General features: G+C 38.6%; 1 protein-coding gene and 1 pseudogene across 1 annotated transcript; both read right to left on the bottom strand.

Annotated features, from left to right (window-relative positions):
• Positions 1–1,424: 1,424 nt before the first annotated feature.
• Positions 1,425–1,919, bottom strand: LOC119992732 (uncharacterized mitochondrial protein AtMg00860-like). The gene has a single exon (XM_038839526.1). It carries the CDS (start codon positions 1,917–1,919, stop codon positions 1,425–1,427), a length of 495 nt encoding a protein of 164 aa, XP_038695454.1.
• A 2,103-nt stretch (positions 1,920–4,022) lies between these two features.
• LOC119993238 lies at positions 4,023–10,077 on the bottom strand (annotated as a pseudogene).
• Between the last annotated feature and the right edge of the window lie 8,234 nt (positions 10,078–18,311).

The raw sequence follows: 18,311 nt of genomic DNA on the forward strand, positions 1-18,311 counted from the left end.
TAGGGCAAACAAACAATTGACACCTAACCCACTTCCCCGAACATCATCTTCTTATCAATCTTGACGGCCCTTGAACAAAACTGAAAGAGAACAGACAAATGGTAAAAACCAGAAATCTACTTGAAGCCATCTGTTATGAACCCATTTTAGAGTTGTTACGATGGCATTTCATTAGGATTAGCCTCTTTTGATTGGATGTGGTTAGTTGACATGGCAGTTCTAAGTCGGTCACAAATTAATATATAAACATGTTTAGGTTCTGTTTTAAGGTGCGAATGAATTGAATAAGAAATGTTCTTCTTGTTTCTGTGTTTTCTTCATTGTATCCTTTGCAACTTCTTCCACCACCATTGTCATCTCCTTTGCTTAGGTTAAGGTTTGAAAGGGATTTAACAATTCGTATCGAAGACGATTCCTACGTTTCCCTTCTAGTGATCGGTTAAGATTCGAAAGAGGTTTTCATTTGATTGATTCAGATAATTCCTACGTTTCCCTTCCGGTGATTGGTCAAGGTCGAAAGAAGGATTTCATTTGGTGATCTTGAACCAGTGTTAGATCTACTGTTCCCTTCCTTTGCATTTCCATACAATCTACTACCATGGACAATCAAGCATTTGACGAAAATTTTGAGATTAGGGTTTCAGTTCTTGAAGCAAAGGTTGAAAGACTCTCAAATCTTTGTTCATAGCAAGTTTACGGACTTGTCGGCAACGATCAATTCGATGATTGATTCCAAATTTTCGGCTGGAATTGTGAAGCTTCAGCGTGATTTAGGCATTCCTAGTGTCAAGAAAGAAGATGACAGATTTGACAATTCAAAATATGTTGCAAAATCTCCAATTTTTGAAGCCAAAAGTTCAAGATCCAACGAGAAAAATAGACAAGAGTCCTTTGCGGAAGATCAAAATTCTACCGAGAAAGAAGAATCAAAGCTAGAGGAGGAGTCCTATCAGAAACCTACCGTGGATGATTAAGGCAGCAAGCAGTTCATGAAAATGACTAGTTTGGTCCCTGGTGGATTTCTAGTCTTACTATTGTCATCTCTTAGTTGTGCACACAAACTGTTTGTGAAAATGTCAAAACAAGGGTTGTGTTCTTGGTCTTTTGTAGAGCTTTATCTTGACATGATTTCCACAACAAGAACATTTTATGGGACCAATGGATTTCCTTTTGATCCTGGAATTCCAGCTGCAGATCATGGATGTGAATACATGGCAGCTGCATATGCTTCATTCTTGAGAACCTACCGATGAAGATATTTGGCACATAATTTTGCTACTTGCAGTGTTAGCCTTCTGATTAAGGAAGTATTTCAAGCTGCAATGATCTGTCTTAATTATAAAGTGCCTCCCCTGCAGATAATGCTGCCACTTTTTTACAGCAGAGACAATTGCAATAAGTTCCTTCTCATATGTAGATAAAGTCTAGTTTCTAGGGCCAAATGACTTACTAGAAGAAGCAACAAGCCTACCCTTCTGTTGTAGCACAGCCCCTATACCATTGCCAGAACCATCACACTCTACTATGAATGGAATGTTAAAGCCTGGTAGTGCTGACACTTGAGAAGAAGTCATCACTTCTTTGAGCTTTTCAAAAGCAACAGTAGCATCATTAGTCCAAACAAACCCATTTTTCTTTGTCAATTGATACAAAGGTTGGCAAATTTTTCCATAACCAGGAACAAATTTTCTATAATAACCAATTAAACCTAAAAATCCCCTCAATTCCTTCACATTTCTGGGTACTGGCCAATCTAAAACAGCTTTAATCTTGCCAGGATCAGCAGCCACACCATTAGCAGAAACCACATGACCTAAGTACTCTACTCTGGTTTGACCAAATGCACATTTCTGTCTTTTAACCAGTAAACTATTCTTCTGTAAAATATCAAAAGTTCTCCTTAAATCCTCCAAATGCATTGTCCAAGACCAACTGTATACTACAATGTCATCATAAAAACACCAAAACTGATTTCCTCAATAGGGTCTTAAAAATATCATTCAAAGACTGAAAAGTAACAGGAGCATTAGTAAGACCAAAAGGCATTACCAAAAACTCATAATGTCCCTCATGAGTCCTAAAAGCAGTTTTTTCAATATCCTCATCACTCATTCTAATTTGGCGATAGCCAGACCTCAAATCTAACTTTGAAAAATACCTAGATCCGTGGAGCTCATCCAATAAATCATCAATCAATGGGATTGGATATTTATCCTTAATTGTCAATTGATTTAACTCTCTATAATCCATAGACATTCTCCAAGTTCCCTCTTTCTTTTTAACTAGTAACACAGGAGAAGAAAATGGACTATGGCTATCCCTAATGAAACATGCCTGCAATAACTCCTTCACTGCTTTTTCTATTTCAGTTTTTTGCATTGGACCATAATGATAAGGCCTTTTGCTTGGTGGGTTTGAACCTGGTAGTAATGGTATCTTATGATCATATTTCCTTACTGGTGGAAGAGTAGATGGAGATTTAAATATAGAATCATATTCAGCTAATAATGCATCTAACTCCACTAGTTGATCTGAAGACAAAACAAAGTTTTCTTGCTTAACCTCTCCTACTTCCTGAGAATAAAACAACATTCCAATACTAGTATCCTGTAAAACCTTCACAATCTGCTGCATAGAAACTTCCTCAACAAATGGTTTATTGTAATTCACACCCTTCAACTGATAAGTTTTACCATCAACTGCAAATTCCATTGTCAATTCCTTGAAATCCCATAAAATTGGACTAATAGTTGACAACCACTGCACACCTAATACAATATCATAGCCTCCTAATGGCAACACATACAAGCTAGCCAAATGACTATACTGTCCCATAGTTAATGGAATAGACTTACAACACCCGATGCTCTTCACTTTACCCCCATCAGCAATCATTACTTCAAACTCAAAAGTGTTTTCCCAGTAACTACCCAAATGTTTGATGAATTTGGAACTACTGAAGTTATGAGTACTACCTGAATCCACTAAAACAATCACAGGATGATTTTTAATCCATCCTTGAACCTTCATAGTCTTTATAGAAGGAATAGAGGCTATACCATAATAAGTTGTTCTTCTTGTTTCTGTGTTTTCTTCTTGTATCCTTTGCAACTTCTTCCACCACCATTGTCATCTCCTTTGCTTAGGTTAAGGTTTGAAAGGGATTTTAACAGGATGGATACAAATTATTTTTATGAGCTATGGCATGAAGGAGAAAAATAAATTTGGGATGTCATATGATGGTTAAGAATCATAGTTGAGTTCATCAAGGGTGTTATCTTTCTTGGGAATTTTCAAATGGTTCGAGAGGGTAAAACGCAATAAAGAAAGTGAAAATCATAGTTGCTTTGTCATCATTTCTGTGGACATTTGCAATCATATTCCTCACTTAATTTCATCTTAAATTTGATAGGTTCAAAATGTCAGGAAATGGAATGCAGCCTATTGTCTTAGTATGAAAGGCCCTGTTGCAAGATCATCAAGGGCCAAGTTGTAAGGATAAGAGACTCCACAGCCAAAAATTGTGGAACATCTATGGATACGACCATTACTTATAGGGAAAGGAAAGATGCTGATTATGGAAATCAAGTGTCTACAGTTATGAAGGAAAATCAAGTGTTTATAGTGACCACCTCAATATGTGATATTCTTCGCACATTGAGCTGCGAATTAATTTCAGTCAGTTTATTCTTTAGCGGTGAATCCAAACTTGCTCGAGGTGCAGCACAAAAGGTGTTTAAGACAGTTGGGAAGAGTGGGTTTAATGGGAATAACTTTGGCCAACAATAAAAGTTAATGTTATTGATGGCAGTACTACAGGCAGGGCCAACGACACCAATTCCACTTGTGAATGTGAATGAAGTAATAATCTCAACAACACAGCCTTGTATGCTTGCAAGGTATGCCCAACATTCTGAGTTAGCACCAACACCAAATGGCAGAGGCGGCAATCAGGTTTTCAATCTCTATTCTCTGAGCATTCATAAGCATTGCGACTTTGTAGTCAGGATGGCCAAACAAAATGAGAGTTCGAACTAAATCCAATATTTGCTTGCACTATAAATTTAACTATTATAAGACTCAAGCAGAGCACATGACTGGCTCTCTTTAAAATTTAGGACTCCAAAAAGTAGCAAATTGGAAGAGGTAACAGTACAACACTCCACATCTCAAAGAAAGAAAGTCCATGGATTCGATTCTAATTGATAGCATTGAGCGTACTTGCAATCATGAAAAGAAAAAAAAAATAAAAAGAAAGAAAGATTTCCAGCACACATCTTCACCTGACAGAAAGAAAGCTTAACTTGACACCTTCGTCTTTAAAGAGAGGCATTGTTGGAGCCTGAAATTTTTTGAGTTCCGAAATAAAAAACATTTATGTTAGAAATACAAATAAGATGGCCAGGAGCTACATTGTATGATCGAAATTACTCATAAGTAGTCATTGGAACTCTATACAAGTACATGAGCTTCTCACCTGAAGATGCATTTTGCAGATCGCATATACATATGACGTCTACCGTCTTCTAAACGTTAATTCAAAGCAATATCTCCTTTTAAACTTTCAAAAGTTTTACGTGCAATATTTCCTGTAAAATTGCAAACAACGTGTGTTAAATAACTGAATTAATGAATAAATTATTTACATAAGCGAGTGGAGTGAGCTAAGATTAACACTTCACGTATTGAAGTCTATATTCAGCTTATTACATATTTCTGATGCCTTACCTCTCACTGCAGACTGTATTACTATGGAAGCTATCCGCAATGCAATGAAATCCCTACGAGCAACGTTCCTTCGAAATTGGTGCTGAATTCTGATGGTCATCTGAAAGTGCAGCCTTATTTAAAATAACTATATTGTATCTATTCTAATACGTCTCTATTAATTTCTGATTTTTTTCACATGGAGAAATTCATTCTCATTGGATTGAGAACATCTAAAGGCAGATAAAGTCTTCAAAGTTAAAATCATAGCTAGCCAATCAACCCATACATTAATTAAAACCAGAGTGCATTATGCAGGAAGACCTTACAATCGAGAAGCTAAAGAGATGCGTACCATTTCTTTATACCAGTTCTGTATGGTAGTATTGAGGTTGCCATTCCAGCGCTCTTCATAAGACGGTAATACATAGAGACTCCGGAACTTAAAAGTGGAAAGTGGTCCCTCGCAAAAAGTTTTCAGATTGGGGCTTCTTCCCACAATTACACATTCCAATGATGGTAATTTGAATGCATGTTTCGCTGAGCCGCAGAAGCTTGAAAGGTTTGGCATAGAATAAATATATAGGAAGTTCAGTTGGTGGAAAATAATATCATCCTCTACCTCACCTTCCTCTACACATTCTACAATGGACGTCATCATTTTACATATAGATACCGACAATTTCTTGAGCTGCATCATGCTTTTAGCTGTCGAGCAAGACATTAAGTAAGTCAATTTGTCACATATGCTTACTTGCAGTTCAGTCAAATTGCAGAATGACAGCAGTGAGGATGGGAACAGAATTTTCAATCTGTCACATTCCTCTACAGTCAGAATTTTGAGACTGCAAAATGTTGAAATCATCTCTGGGTAAATGACTTCTTCATTTGGGAATATCTGATTGAAATCACTACGCCATATAAAAAGTTTTTCCAAATTTGGCAGTTTCTTAAAGAAACCTGGTGGAAAAGAAGCGATGATTTCATCATGAAACTCATTAATCCCAAGGCATTTTAATCTGCAAAACATTTCAGCTCGAAATTCTCCATGCCACATTTGCTTCATAATGTAACTCTGACTGAATGACAATTCTTCTAGGTTGAGGAATATCTCCTGTCAAAATATTATGTAAATGTTAAAAAGACGAAGGAGTTATTATTCACTCAACATGCAATGAAATACATACTTACCTATATAGAAATTTGATATGTGGCTTCTCATAATTTAAACATGCAGTAGAAAAATAATTTGATGAGTTGAAAGTTAGTATTAACAAAAATAATTGTGTTAATCTTTCATACCACTTGTGCTTTACATTTGTGAACAAAAATCTTTCAATATTGATTACAATTTATTTTTCATCAATGAACAATAATATTTAAAAGATGGAGGATGTGCTAATTCCGTCATTCATGAGTGGTTTATATATAGTTCTAAGCTACACTTTAACTGTTGCTTGAGTTCTTAATGATGTTTAGATATTCTAAGCAGAGAGTTAAGTACATACCTTTTCATACGCCCCTTCTTGGACATTCGAACATTCAGAAGCAAATATTTTCAGTTTGTCACATTCAATAACTTCCAATTTCTTTAATAGTGGCCATTTTGGAAACTCGAACATAACGTCCGCATCTACCCATTCCATTGCAACAATTTTCTCAACTGCCTCACAGCTTTCAATATGTAACTCCTCAAGTTCCTGAAGACCACTGCCTACAGAGAGTGGAAAAATATATCTCAGACTTGGACAACCACCGATTGTTATGGACTTCAGTTTTGTAATATGCATCTCCAAAGCATTTGGCTCTTCCAAATCAAAAATCACATCCATTGACTTGCACTCTTTTATCTCCAATTGTCGTAGGTTTTGGAGTCTTGTCAGCATATTAGATGGAAAAATGTTCAATAGATTTTCACAACTACGCAGGCAAAGATCATCTAGTTTGCAAAAGGATTCTGCGGCGAGTTTATTGTGCCATATTCTTTTCAAGTTAACGGAGACGATTGATAATGTTTGAATGGTAGGCAGTTCCACCTAAAAAATGATTTCGTTTCATCAGCTAATAATCCAAAAGATCCCAACACAATATGATCATATTTAAGAATATTAGTAGCTCATATACTCACCATCAAAGTAATGAAACAAATTAAACTAACCTTTTCATCAAAGAGAGGAGTTGGGAGGTCATCATTGCTCACTTCCTTTTCATCAAATATGAACGACTTCAATTCGGGGCATTCATATATAGACATATAGGACAAGGATGGAAATTCAATAGAATTTCCTATGCAGAATCTTTTCAATTTCGGAAGATCCCTAAGATCCAGCCTATGTAATTTTTGGAAGACCATCTGACCTGCCACTCCTTCTATTATCCCTTCCATTAGGTTACAGCCATATACCATAAGTTCTTCGAGTTGAATTAGACTTGTTACCACACCAGCAGGGAATAAGAACTTTGACTTATTACAGCCCTGCAATTCCATCATTTTCAGAGCCTGAAAACAACGTGGCATTCTTTGAAGATAGTTGTCCCATATTTTTGGACATGTAAACATCTCAATCTTGGAAAACCTTCCCCATCTAACTCAGAAACACTATTAACACCACTCATTTCATCGAGATATAGATCTTCAGTTTTCTTCAACAATTCCTTAACACCATGCTTCAAATGAATGCTTGTGGAGAGTTTGATTTTCAACCTTTGTGAGATTTCATGCTTGCTAGGCCATTTCCAGTCCCAGTCCCAGCCCCAGTCCCAGTCCCAGTCCCAGTCCCAGTCCCAGTCCCAGTCCCAGCCCCAGCCATCTCCCACTAAAATTTTAAATCTTTGTAACTTGTCTGAGAACAAGTCATTTGGCATAATATGGGAATTCGGAATGTGAATGCCTAAGGTAGTCAGCTTGGACAATTTGTTCAACTCTGCAAGGCAAGCATTTTGACCATTAACTCCTTCAGCCTTCCAGTTTACAAAGCTTCTTTCCATAGACAATTCTTCTAATCGAGTCAACGATGAAATGACATTTGGTGGAATCACTTGAAGATCTGAACATCTGTTGACACTTAACAATTTCAGACGAGTCAATTGTTTTATTTCCTCAGGCAAATGGGAGATGTTTGTATTCACAATGCGAAGAACTTCCAGTCCAACTAGATTTCCTATTATGGCCATATCTTCCAAATCACACTCCTCAAGAGAGAGAGTGCAAAGGTTTTTTAGATAAGAAAGGGATGAAGGCAAAGATGGAATTATTATATTCTTAATATCTAAGACTATAATTCCTCTCAACCCCTGGAAAAATGAACTAGGAATCTCCAAATCACGATTTTTTGAATGCAGAATAAATAACTTTAGCTCTTCACATTCCCACCCTTCTTGTAGTCGGTGAATATGATTGTGAGGAAAACATGTCGAAGAGAACTTTGCAACTGCATTCTTTTTGGGCCATTCGTCCAATTCACCATCATATTCTCCCATGAACATATTATTGTTTTCGCATGCAAATGACACAGCAAATTTGCGAACCACATCATGCATTTTGATGTAACCACTTTTTTCACCATCTAATAACAAACATGAGGAATTGAGGTCTCTAACCAATTTATGCAACCTGTTTCTCCGATCTTCCAACTGATCAATATCTTTGAAAGAATCAAGGGTCATGCAGTAGTTCAGCAAATTCTCAATGGCATAATCATTACTTACAAGTAGACCACAAAGCAAGAACAACTGTTTCATCACATCACTTCCCAAGTGATTGTAACTTAACTCTAGAGTTGAATACACTCGTTTATCAAATTCAGAATTTTCAAACCTTTCTAATTGTCGTAAGGCTTCTTTCCAAGTATGTGAGTCATCTCTATTTCTTAGAGCCCTTGCAACTGTGATAATCAAAATTGGTAAACCTCCACATCTTTTAGCTATTTCAGTGGCAATAGGTAGCAAATTGGGAACTTTCACCACATCCCCTGCCATTTTCTCAAATAAATTCCAAGCCTCCACATCATTTAATGTATCAACCCTGATGTTCAAACTATCAGTACCAATCTCGGTTAATACATGCTCATATCTAGATGTCACCAATATTTTACATCCTTTATGGTCATTCCCGAAAGGTATTCCTAACTCTCCCAGATCAAGCCTTGCCCAAATATTATCAAGAATCACTAGAATTTTTGTTTCTTTCAGCAAACGTTCACGTAACTGATTGGATCTCCCAGAAATTGTCTCTGTCTCGACTTTGAATTTGAAGCCTAATGCTTCTGCAATTTCTCCTTGAATCCTTCTCAAGTCTTGATTTAAAGATACCTCCGAAAAAACCACCACATCAAAAACCCTGTCTTCATTGGCTTGTTCAGCAGCTTTCTTCACAATAGTAGTTTTGCCCACACCACCCATACCCCAAACGCCAATCATGTTGACATTAGGATCTGTTAAGGCCTTCATAATTTCTTCCAAATGGCACGCTCTTGATTCGAAGGTCTCATAATCCTTGATGGTTGCAAATAATATTCCTTGTGGTATAGGACGATATGAGACACTAGTACTAGTAAACTTCTCCCCTGCAGACAGGAGATCAATTGTGGCCTTTGAAAAGTCCTCAGCTAATTTCTTACTATGCTGGTACCTTGCCTTCACATTGGGACATAACCCAAAGAAACACCCCTTCTTTGCCCTCTCTGTTTCCTCCAAAAAACGTTCTGCATTCTCATAAAGTGTTGTCACTCGCTGCAGCCAGTCTTCAACGTCCCTTTCAATCACCTCCATTTTTCTCCTGGTTGCATCATGAACAGCATGCTCGATTCTCTCTCTCTTAAGTTTCAGATTATGGAGTTGATCATTAAAATTACCAACATGTCTTTTGAAGTTGAACACATAACTAATTTGACGTTTAATCCAACTCGCAACGGGAGCACCCACATGCTCTGCAACAATTGGAATAGCAATCTCGGCCATTTCCTAAAAGTTTTCTTCAGAGTTAAACAGGGAGAAACAATGTTACTACTATAACAAGATATGGGAGTAAATGAGAAATACTAATAAGAAACTCTCTTTTTTTGTTTAACAGTTTATAGACAGAACGACGAAATTATAAAGATAAAACACATAAAAAAAAATATTGGACATACCTTTGCCAAATATTAAATATTAATGATCCGAAGCTTTGTTTGTTTTACTCTTTTGTATTCTTTAGTTTGGGTTATCAAAGACTGGAAAATGGAACCAGAGATTAAGAGTAGTAAGTTGAGAATGAAGTATGAAGGTAGAATTGCAGAGCAGAACCACGATGGAGAGAAATGTGAAGACTGGGGATAGAGCATGAAAAGAAAGGTAGATAAGAGTAGAAAAGTCTTTGCGAAGACTTAGAAAACGTGTGGAAGCATTCAAGTGAGGAGAGGTCCACTTCCACCAACTAAATAATTGAGTTGCATTATTGTGCATAGTACTGATTGATTGGTGAGAAATCAAATCACTGTGATACTTTAATGCAAAATTTCTCTCCATCCTTCTTTTTGATACCTTATCCTAAGAGAATCTTTTTTTTTTCCTCTTCTGAGCTGATTGGTGAGAAATCACTGTCTCTTCTTAACTCATTGGTTCTGCCTATTCATGTCGTATTCAAATCAATCAACTACGGTTATGCTGACACATTGCTCTGGGAAATAAAAAAATATGAAGGGACATAAAAGAAAGAATGGAGGATCCACCAAGTTCCATAATTGCCAAATTGAACGGAACTAGCAGTATACGGGCGTGAAGCGCTGTTAGTCAGTTTTTTTTTTTTTTAAATACAATTGAGAAGTAAGTTTCGCATTAGAATCGAACATTGGACACACATATGTCTAACAGAGTTAATTATCAACCGAGTCACTTCTCGTTGGTAGCGCGATTAGTTTGTTATCTGTTTATGTTGTAGAATATCTACGATATACCATATAATGTTGATTTATTTCAATAACAAATATTAAATATTTATTACAAATTCCACCGATTTTCTTTATATATATAAATACTCTTTTTCTTTTTTATAGTCAGTCTACTTTTTATTAAGAACTAATTGACAGAAAATCTGTCAATCCAGCTTCTCTAAGCCAAGAAGGCTCAAGAGGTGATCTCCAAAAACATGGAGATGTACATGCTGAAGCAAACTTTGCAATGGTATGAGCAACTATATTAGCAGTTCTAGGACAATACATATAATCCACGATCTGGATAGATGCACCAACCTCCTGAATATCATGTATGACACTGCCTACTTCGTTCAGACTACTCTCGCTCGAATGAATCTTCGTAATATCTACCTCCAAAATGGTGGCAGGATGAAGACGACAATCAGCAGCTAATTTGATCCCTTCTTGAATCTCAAACTCAACTGACTGCAATAAGCCTACTTTTACAGCAGAAGCTGCTATTAAACATCCGTTGTCATTACTGGCCACACAGCCTGATATATGGATGAATTTGAGTTGATTTGAGCTGAATTTGGGTTGATTTAAAGCTGAAATAATGAAAACTGAAAGTTACTGGAAATTACCACTTTTACCAGTTAGTAGAAATCAAATTCCAACGGGTTTGTTTTTGCCCAACTGAAAATTTTTTAATGTTGTCCGAATTCGATGAAATTTGACCAATTAAAGTGGAATGACGTTTTGAACCGAACCTGGCGTTTGGCCTCAGGCTCCACCCTAGTTTCGTCAAATTCCATCGTTTTAGGCCTCAAACGAGCCCTTTTCTGTTTTCAATGGTATTTTTGTAATTTACATTTTTCATTTTAACTCCTTTAGGGTTGTAGCCGGCCCTAGAGGTCAGTATCTTTTTAATTCTATCAAATATATCAAAACCTAGACAGTTTTCTCTCCATTTTCTGGTGGATTCCAGTGTTACTTATCAAACCTCGGTTTGGTTGTTATTGTTATTTCTTTGTTGATCTGCCTGTATTATTGTATTATAGCGCACTACAAACATACCCATAGACTTGTCTAGCCCCGGCCCCGCATCCATAATGACAAAAACTACTCCACGGCGAGGAGGAAACCATCTTCCAAAAAAAATTCAACTCTGGACTCCGCTCATGAGATGTCATTCGACACTTCTTAAAGTCCTCAAGGAAGCCCGGAATCCACTCAAACAAATCACCCAATTGTCTGCCTTTGGAGTTGTGTATCTCTCGATTCCTATAATTCCAAACCTCCCACACTACCATCAAAAAGAATTGCATATCAGCTGTAGAGAAAGACTTCTTCACATTAAAGAGACAGTCCACAAAGCTGCCATACAACGTTGGTTGTAACTTCTCCCAAAATCTGCTATTTTAATCCTGGGACACCGGAACAGTGCATCAACCGTATCATCTTTACCATGCCCACACAGAGGACAGCACTGATCACAGAGGACATGCTGGTTCTCTAAGTTACCCCCAGTAGGTATGATATCATGACAAGCCCGCCAAATAAATATCGTCGTTTTAGGTGGGATTTGTTGAGACCACAACCACTTCCACCAAATCTGCATTATGTCATTTGAAGCTAAGGGTCGTGAACAACCTAACTCCCTTGCAACATGATATGCACTTTTAACGGTATATTGGCCTTTACTGTTAAGGTGCCAGCACAGTCTATCCTCCACAGTTCTACTTGTCCGAGGTAAACTAAAGATTATTTCAGCTTCAAACGAAAGGAAATTATGCCTAACCACTTCTTCATTCCATCTCCCATCATCACGCAATAAACAAGACACCTTGCTATCCGGGTGGAGAGACACAGGAGAAACCATCTTAAAAGAACTAGGATTTAAAGAAAACAGAGAAAAAGAATTGTGTATGGTGTTGAGAAAATTGTATGTTCATTTACATGTATGTTAGTGATATATATAGGAGAAGAAAGCACTAAGTCAAGCCTAAACAATGGCAAACAACTAGAAACATTGATAAATTTATGCATGCATTTAAGGTAATGGAATCAATAATATATTCTCCTTGATATCCTCCTTGATATCCTCCTTAACATGCTCCTTGATATCCTCCTTAATATCCTCCTTAACATCCTCCTTAATTTCCTCCTTAATACTCCCCCTCAAGTTGGAATAGATGTTGACTATGCCCAACTTGCTAAGTAAGATGGAAAATTGTGGGACACCTACAGCCTTCGTGAAAATGTCTGCCGGTTGCTTCGAGGTTGAGATGTGAAATGTCTTGAGTAAACCGGCCTGAATTTTTTCTCTTACAAGATGACAGTCAATCTCTATGTGTTTCGTTCGTTCGTGAAATACTGGATTTGACGCTATATGTAATGCTGCTTGATTGTCACAATACAACCTAGCTGGTTGTGGATGCTTGATTCCAAGATCACATAGAATGTACTTTAACCAAGTTATTTCACAACATGCCGAAGCCATGGAACGATACTCTGCTTCCGCGCTTGAGCGGGACACTGTGTTTTGTTTCTTAGTTTTCCAAGAGATCAGTGATTGTCCGAGGAACATGCAATATCCTGTGGTGGAACGACGTGTGTCTCGACATCTAGCCCAATCCGCATCGCAAAAAGCATTCAGCTGTATCGGACTAGTGGCAGAGAATAAAATACCTTGTCCGGGGGCTTGCTTGATGTACCGCAATACTCGGTAAGCTGCTTCCAGATGTGGAGTACGGGGCTTATCCATATATTGGCTAAGAATATGGACAACATACACTAAGTCTGGGCGAGTAAGTGTCAAGTATATCAACCTTCCAACAAGTCTTCGATAAGAAAAAGGATCACTGATGCATTCTCCATCAGTCTTGTTGAGGGATAAATTTTGTTCCATAGGAGTGTTGACTGACCTAGCAGCAAGGTAGCCTGCATCCTCCAGTATTTCAAGGGCATATTTACATTGTGAAATAGCAATCCCCTTGCTAGAATGTGCAATCTCTATACCCAAGAAATATTTCAACTCACCGAGATCCTTCAACTTAAATTGTCTCATGAGACCATTTGTAACTTCCTCAATGTCTTGCAGACTATTCCCTGTGAGGATGACATCATCAACATAAACAAGAAGTGCAGTGAAGATGCTACCTCGGGTTCGGATGAAGAGTGAATAGTCCGACTTAGATTGATGAAAACCAGCAAGTTTGAGTGCTGTAGACAATTTTATGAACCATTGGCGAGAGGCTTGTTTGAGCCCGTACAGAGATTTGTGCAACTTGCATACACGAGTCTCCCCCTTTCATCCGAAACCCTGAGGTAGGGACATATATACTTCTTCCTCAAGATCGCCATGGAGAAACGCGTTATTGACGTCAAGCTGACGAAGATGCCAATGTTGGGTGGCAGCCACGGCAAGAAGGAGACGGACGGTAACAAGCTTGGCAACTGGGGCAAAAGTCTCCCTGTAATCAAAACCTTCAATCTGACTGTAACCTTTGGCAACCAACCGTGCCTTGTAACGTTCAACCGTGCCATCAGGATTGAATTTGATTTTGTAAACCCATTTGCAGCCAACAGGTTTCTTGTGCGGTGGCAGTGGTTGGAGGGACCACGTACCATTTTCTTGGAGAGCCTGAAGCTCTTGGTCCATAGCATGGCGCCATTGGGGGTCCTTGACAGCTTGGGAAAAGGTGGTGGGTGTTTTGATGGCTGAGATGGATGTGGCAAAGGCCCTGTGGGAAGGAGACAAGTTATCATAGGATATAACATGAGATAAAGGGTGAGAAGTTCCTGTATGTCCAGCCAATGATGGAGGCGATGACGGTGGATCCCGAGTGGGCAATGAAACCTCCACATGATAGTGTTGAAGATAACTGGGAGCATGGGTTGTGCGGCGTAGCCGAGGTGCGGGTGTGGAGGTGGGATTAGGGTGTGGCGGAGACATAATGGGGTCAAGTGTGGTAGTGGTGTCACTATGGAATGATGTGTTTGGTGGAATGTTAGGTGTGTCTGAAGGAATGGGCATGGCACTCGGTGTAGGTGTCGGTAATGGGTCAATAGAGACCATTGGAGTGGGAAACAACGTGGAATTGGGGGGAGGGGAAAGAGTGGCAGCGGAAGTAGTGTAGGGAAATAATTGTTCATGAAAAACAACGTCCCGAGAGATGAATATTTGACCAGTTTCGAGATTGTAAACGCGGTATCCCTTGGTACCATATGGGTATCCAAGGAATAGGCAACGGATAGAACGGGCATCAAATTTAGTAGGACGAGTATGGTGGGTGGAGGCAAAACACAAACAACCAAACACACGTAAATGTGTATAAGAAGGTGTTTTGTGAAAGAGAATTTCGTATGGAGTTTTACCTTTAAGAACAGGAGTGGGAGTACGATTGATGAGATAAGCAGCGGTAAGGATGGAATCTCCCCAAAAAAATTTAGGAAGGTTGGCTTGAAAAAGTAAGGAGCGGGCAACATTTAGAAGGTGACGGTGCTTGCGTTCGGCTACTCCATTCTGTTGTGGGGTGGAAACACAAGTGGTTTGATGCATAATCCCTTTTTCAGAGTAGAAATTATGCATGGAGAATTCAGGGCCATTGTCACTCCTAATGACTTTGACGCGAGTAGAAAACTGTGTTTCAACATAGTTTATGAAGGAAAGAAGAGATCCACGTGCATCGGATTTGCTATGTAATAGATAAATCCAAGTACAACGAGAAAAATCATCAACAATTGTACGAAAGTATTTTGCCCCATTGAGTGATTGGATATGGTATCCTCCCCAAATGTCAACATGAATTAATTCAAATGGAACTTTCGTAGTAATAGAACTCAATGGAAAAGAGTTACGAGTTTGTTTGGCAAGAGGACAAATGGCACAATCATCAACTGAACAAAAATGAATATTTTTGGTAGACAAAGATATGGCCCGTAGGCTTTTGTTAGATAAATGACCTAAACGTTGGTGCCATAAATGGGATGAGTTGGAAGGTGTAATTGTTGAGGCGGAATAACACCCAGATATCCTCGCAACGTCCAAGTAATAAAGCCCATTGCGCTCAGTTCCCATCCCAATCATCTCCCCCGATCGTTGGTCCTGAACAATGCAAGACACATCAGTAAAAATTGCAGAACATAGGGATGTTTTGGCTAATTTGGCTACTGAAATTAAGTTTAATCGGAATGATGGAACACATAAAACATTATAGAGCACAAGATTATCAGAAAACCGTATGGTGCCTATATGTGTTATGGGAGCAATGGCATGATTGGGCAGGTATACATGACGATTACGAATTGGTGTCTTGGTGGTCATAAGAGTGGATGAGCAGACCATGTGATCTGTAGCACCTGTATCAAAAATCCATTCCTTATGTGGAATAAGAGAGTTTGCACAAACTGTGTTACCTGAAACGTTGCTCATTGTAGTTGCCGCATTCACTTGACTAGCCATGTTTCCTACTTTGTTTTGATCAATAAGAGCAAGGAGATCATGATATTGATCTGCCGTCAGGTTGTAGGAAGGTGGTGTGCTGTCAGTATTGTCTGGTTGAAAACTTACATGATAAGCCTTTGAACGAGAATGAGAGTTTGTGTTCAAATGATTACTCTTATCACCGTGAGAGTTGGCCCTCTTAAGCTTGCGGCAAATGTCGATTGTGTGACCTTTGTGTCCGTAGTAGTCACATTTTAAGTGTGCCCGACAGTTTTCAGTGGAGTGACCAGTAAGGTGGCAACGATGGCAACAGATAGTGGAGAGGTGGGACAAAGGAGCTTTCCCTGTATGATTGAACCTTTCTCTAGCGGTGAAGGCTGCTGCCTCTGGTGCTTTACCCAGACCTTGTGAGGAGATGACTCGTTGTTTTTCGTCTTGATTGACAAGAGAGAACACTTTGTTAGCAGGAGGTAGTGGATCCATGAGAAGAATTTGACCACGTGCTGCTGCATAAACCTCATTGAGTCCCATAAGGAACTTGATGGTATGTTGTGTCTGTTGGTATTGATGTAGAGTCTTGGCAATATCCCCACTACAAGGTGGTAGAGGACAAAGTGCATCTCGTTTGTCCCAGAGACTTTTGAGCTTGGTGTAGTATTCACCAATGGTCATGTTGCCTTGCAAGCAATCATGGATTTCCTGCTCAATGTGAAAAAGGTACACACTATTGGTGGTAGAGAGTAGTTCCTTTAGTTCATTCCAGACGGCAAGAGCACTATCATTGTACATGACGCTTTGTCCGATTGCAGGGGTTACTGTGTTGAGGATCCATCCTTTGACAAGAAGATCACAACGAGTCCATTGCTTTATCTCTGCCGTGGATCCTGTGACAGGTTTGGTCACGGTTCCATCGATGAAACCGTCTTTGTTCTTGGCAATAAGGGCCATGAGCATGGCATGACTCCAAAGAGGATAGTTCTCTTGATTCAGCGATTGGGTCACCAGGATAAGACCAGGTTGGTCCGAGTGGTGAAGATAGAGAGGATCACTTGGATCATCGTGCCTATGGTTTTGCATCTTGGTTATCTCAGATTTTTCTGGGTCATTGTTGTCGATCTTTGCCATGAGTGTGGAGGCAAGGTGAAATAATGATTTGCAGTTGATGTTGTTTTACAGGAAGGGTGAAAGCCTAAGCTCCGATACCATGTAAAGAAAACAGAGAAAAAGAATTGTGTATGGTGTTGAGAAAATTGTATGTTCATTTACATCTATGTTAGTGATATATATAGGAGAAGAAAGCACTAAGTCAAGCCTAAACAATGGCAAACAACTAGAAACATTGCCTAATTTATGCATGCATTTAAGGTAATGGAATCAATAATATATTCTCCTTGATATCCTCCTTGATATCCTCCTTAACATGCTCCTTGATATCCTCCTTAATATCCTCCTTAACATCCTCCTTAATTTCCTCCTTAATATAGGAATCGGTAATCTCCTATCTTTAAGAAGGCTAATTTTATCACCTTTCCCCACAACCCTGCGTGTACCTTGCCTAAAGAGGTATCTTCCCCACAAAAGACCACCAAATAAAGGATGGGATTCCCCCGATTGTAGCTTGCCATACATCACCTTCAGAGAAGTAACGACGCCGGATATAAATACTCCCTTTGTGTGTGTATATATAATAATAATACATTGTTCGAGTTTTAATTTCCTCCATCTAAATGTTTTCATTTCACCAAGAGTTAAGAAAAAAGAAAAAAAAAACTCAACTACTATAATTGGCAAGGAATATAATGCCAAATTACCTAATAGATCAATAATTTAATAAAAGAGGTGATGGGAATTGATGCCACAATTCATTTTTGTTTCCTGTCAAATTAAACCAAGCAAAGCTAAATCAAATTGTTTCCTGTTTAAGAGAGGAGAGTCAAAATAAGAATTTAAGAAGAATAGAGTTGCTTTTCTCCAAGTTTATGTGAACAAGTTTAAGCTCAACTCGTGATCTCTACATAAAACTAGAAGGCACCTAATGAAAAACAAGGAAAAAAATACAAAATACAGATAGACAATGCCGCCCCACATTAACACCCCATGTAACACATTACGTCAAATACTAAAGTGAATAAAACGACTCTCCCAACCAAGGTGCCATTAATCACTGCCCGTCTTGCTGATCCGTTGAGCTAGGATCTATAATCATTTTATCTGGAAGATTAAGGGAATGAGCCAAATGCCCAGTAACGATAAACTATGGT

This window comes from Tripterygium wilfordii, chromosome 23, assembly GCF_013401445.1.
Source record: "Tripterygium wilfordii isolate XIE 37 chromosome 23, ASM1340144v1, whole genome shotgun sequence".
Lineage (NCBI taxonomy): Eukaryota > Viridiplantae > Streptophyta > Magnoliopsida > Celastrales > Celastraceae > Tripterygium > Tripterygium wilfordii.

Coding starts and splice junctions, on each gene's coding strand:
- LOC119992732 (XM_038839526.1), bottom strand. CDS start 1,919: ATGCATTTGGAGGATTTAAGGAGAACTTTTGATATTTTACAGAAGAAT.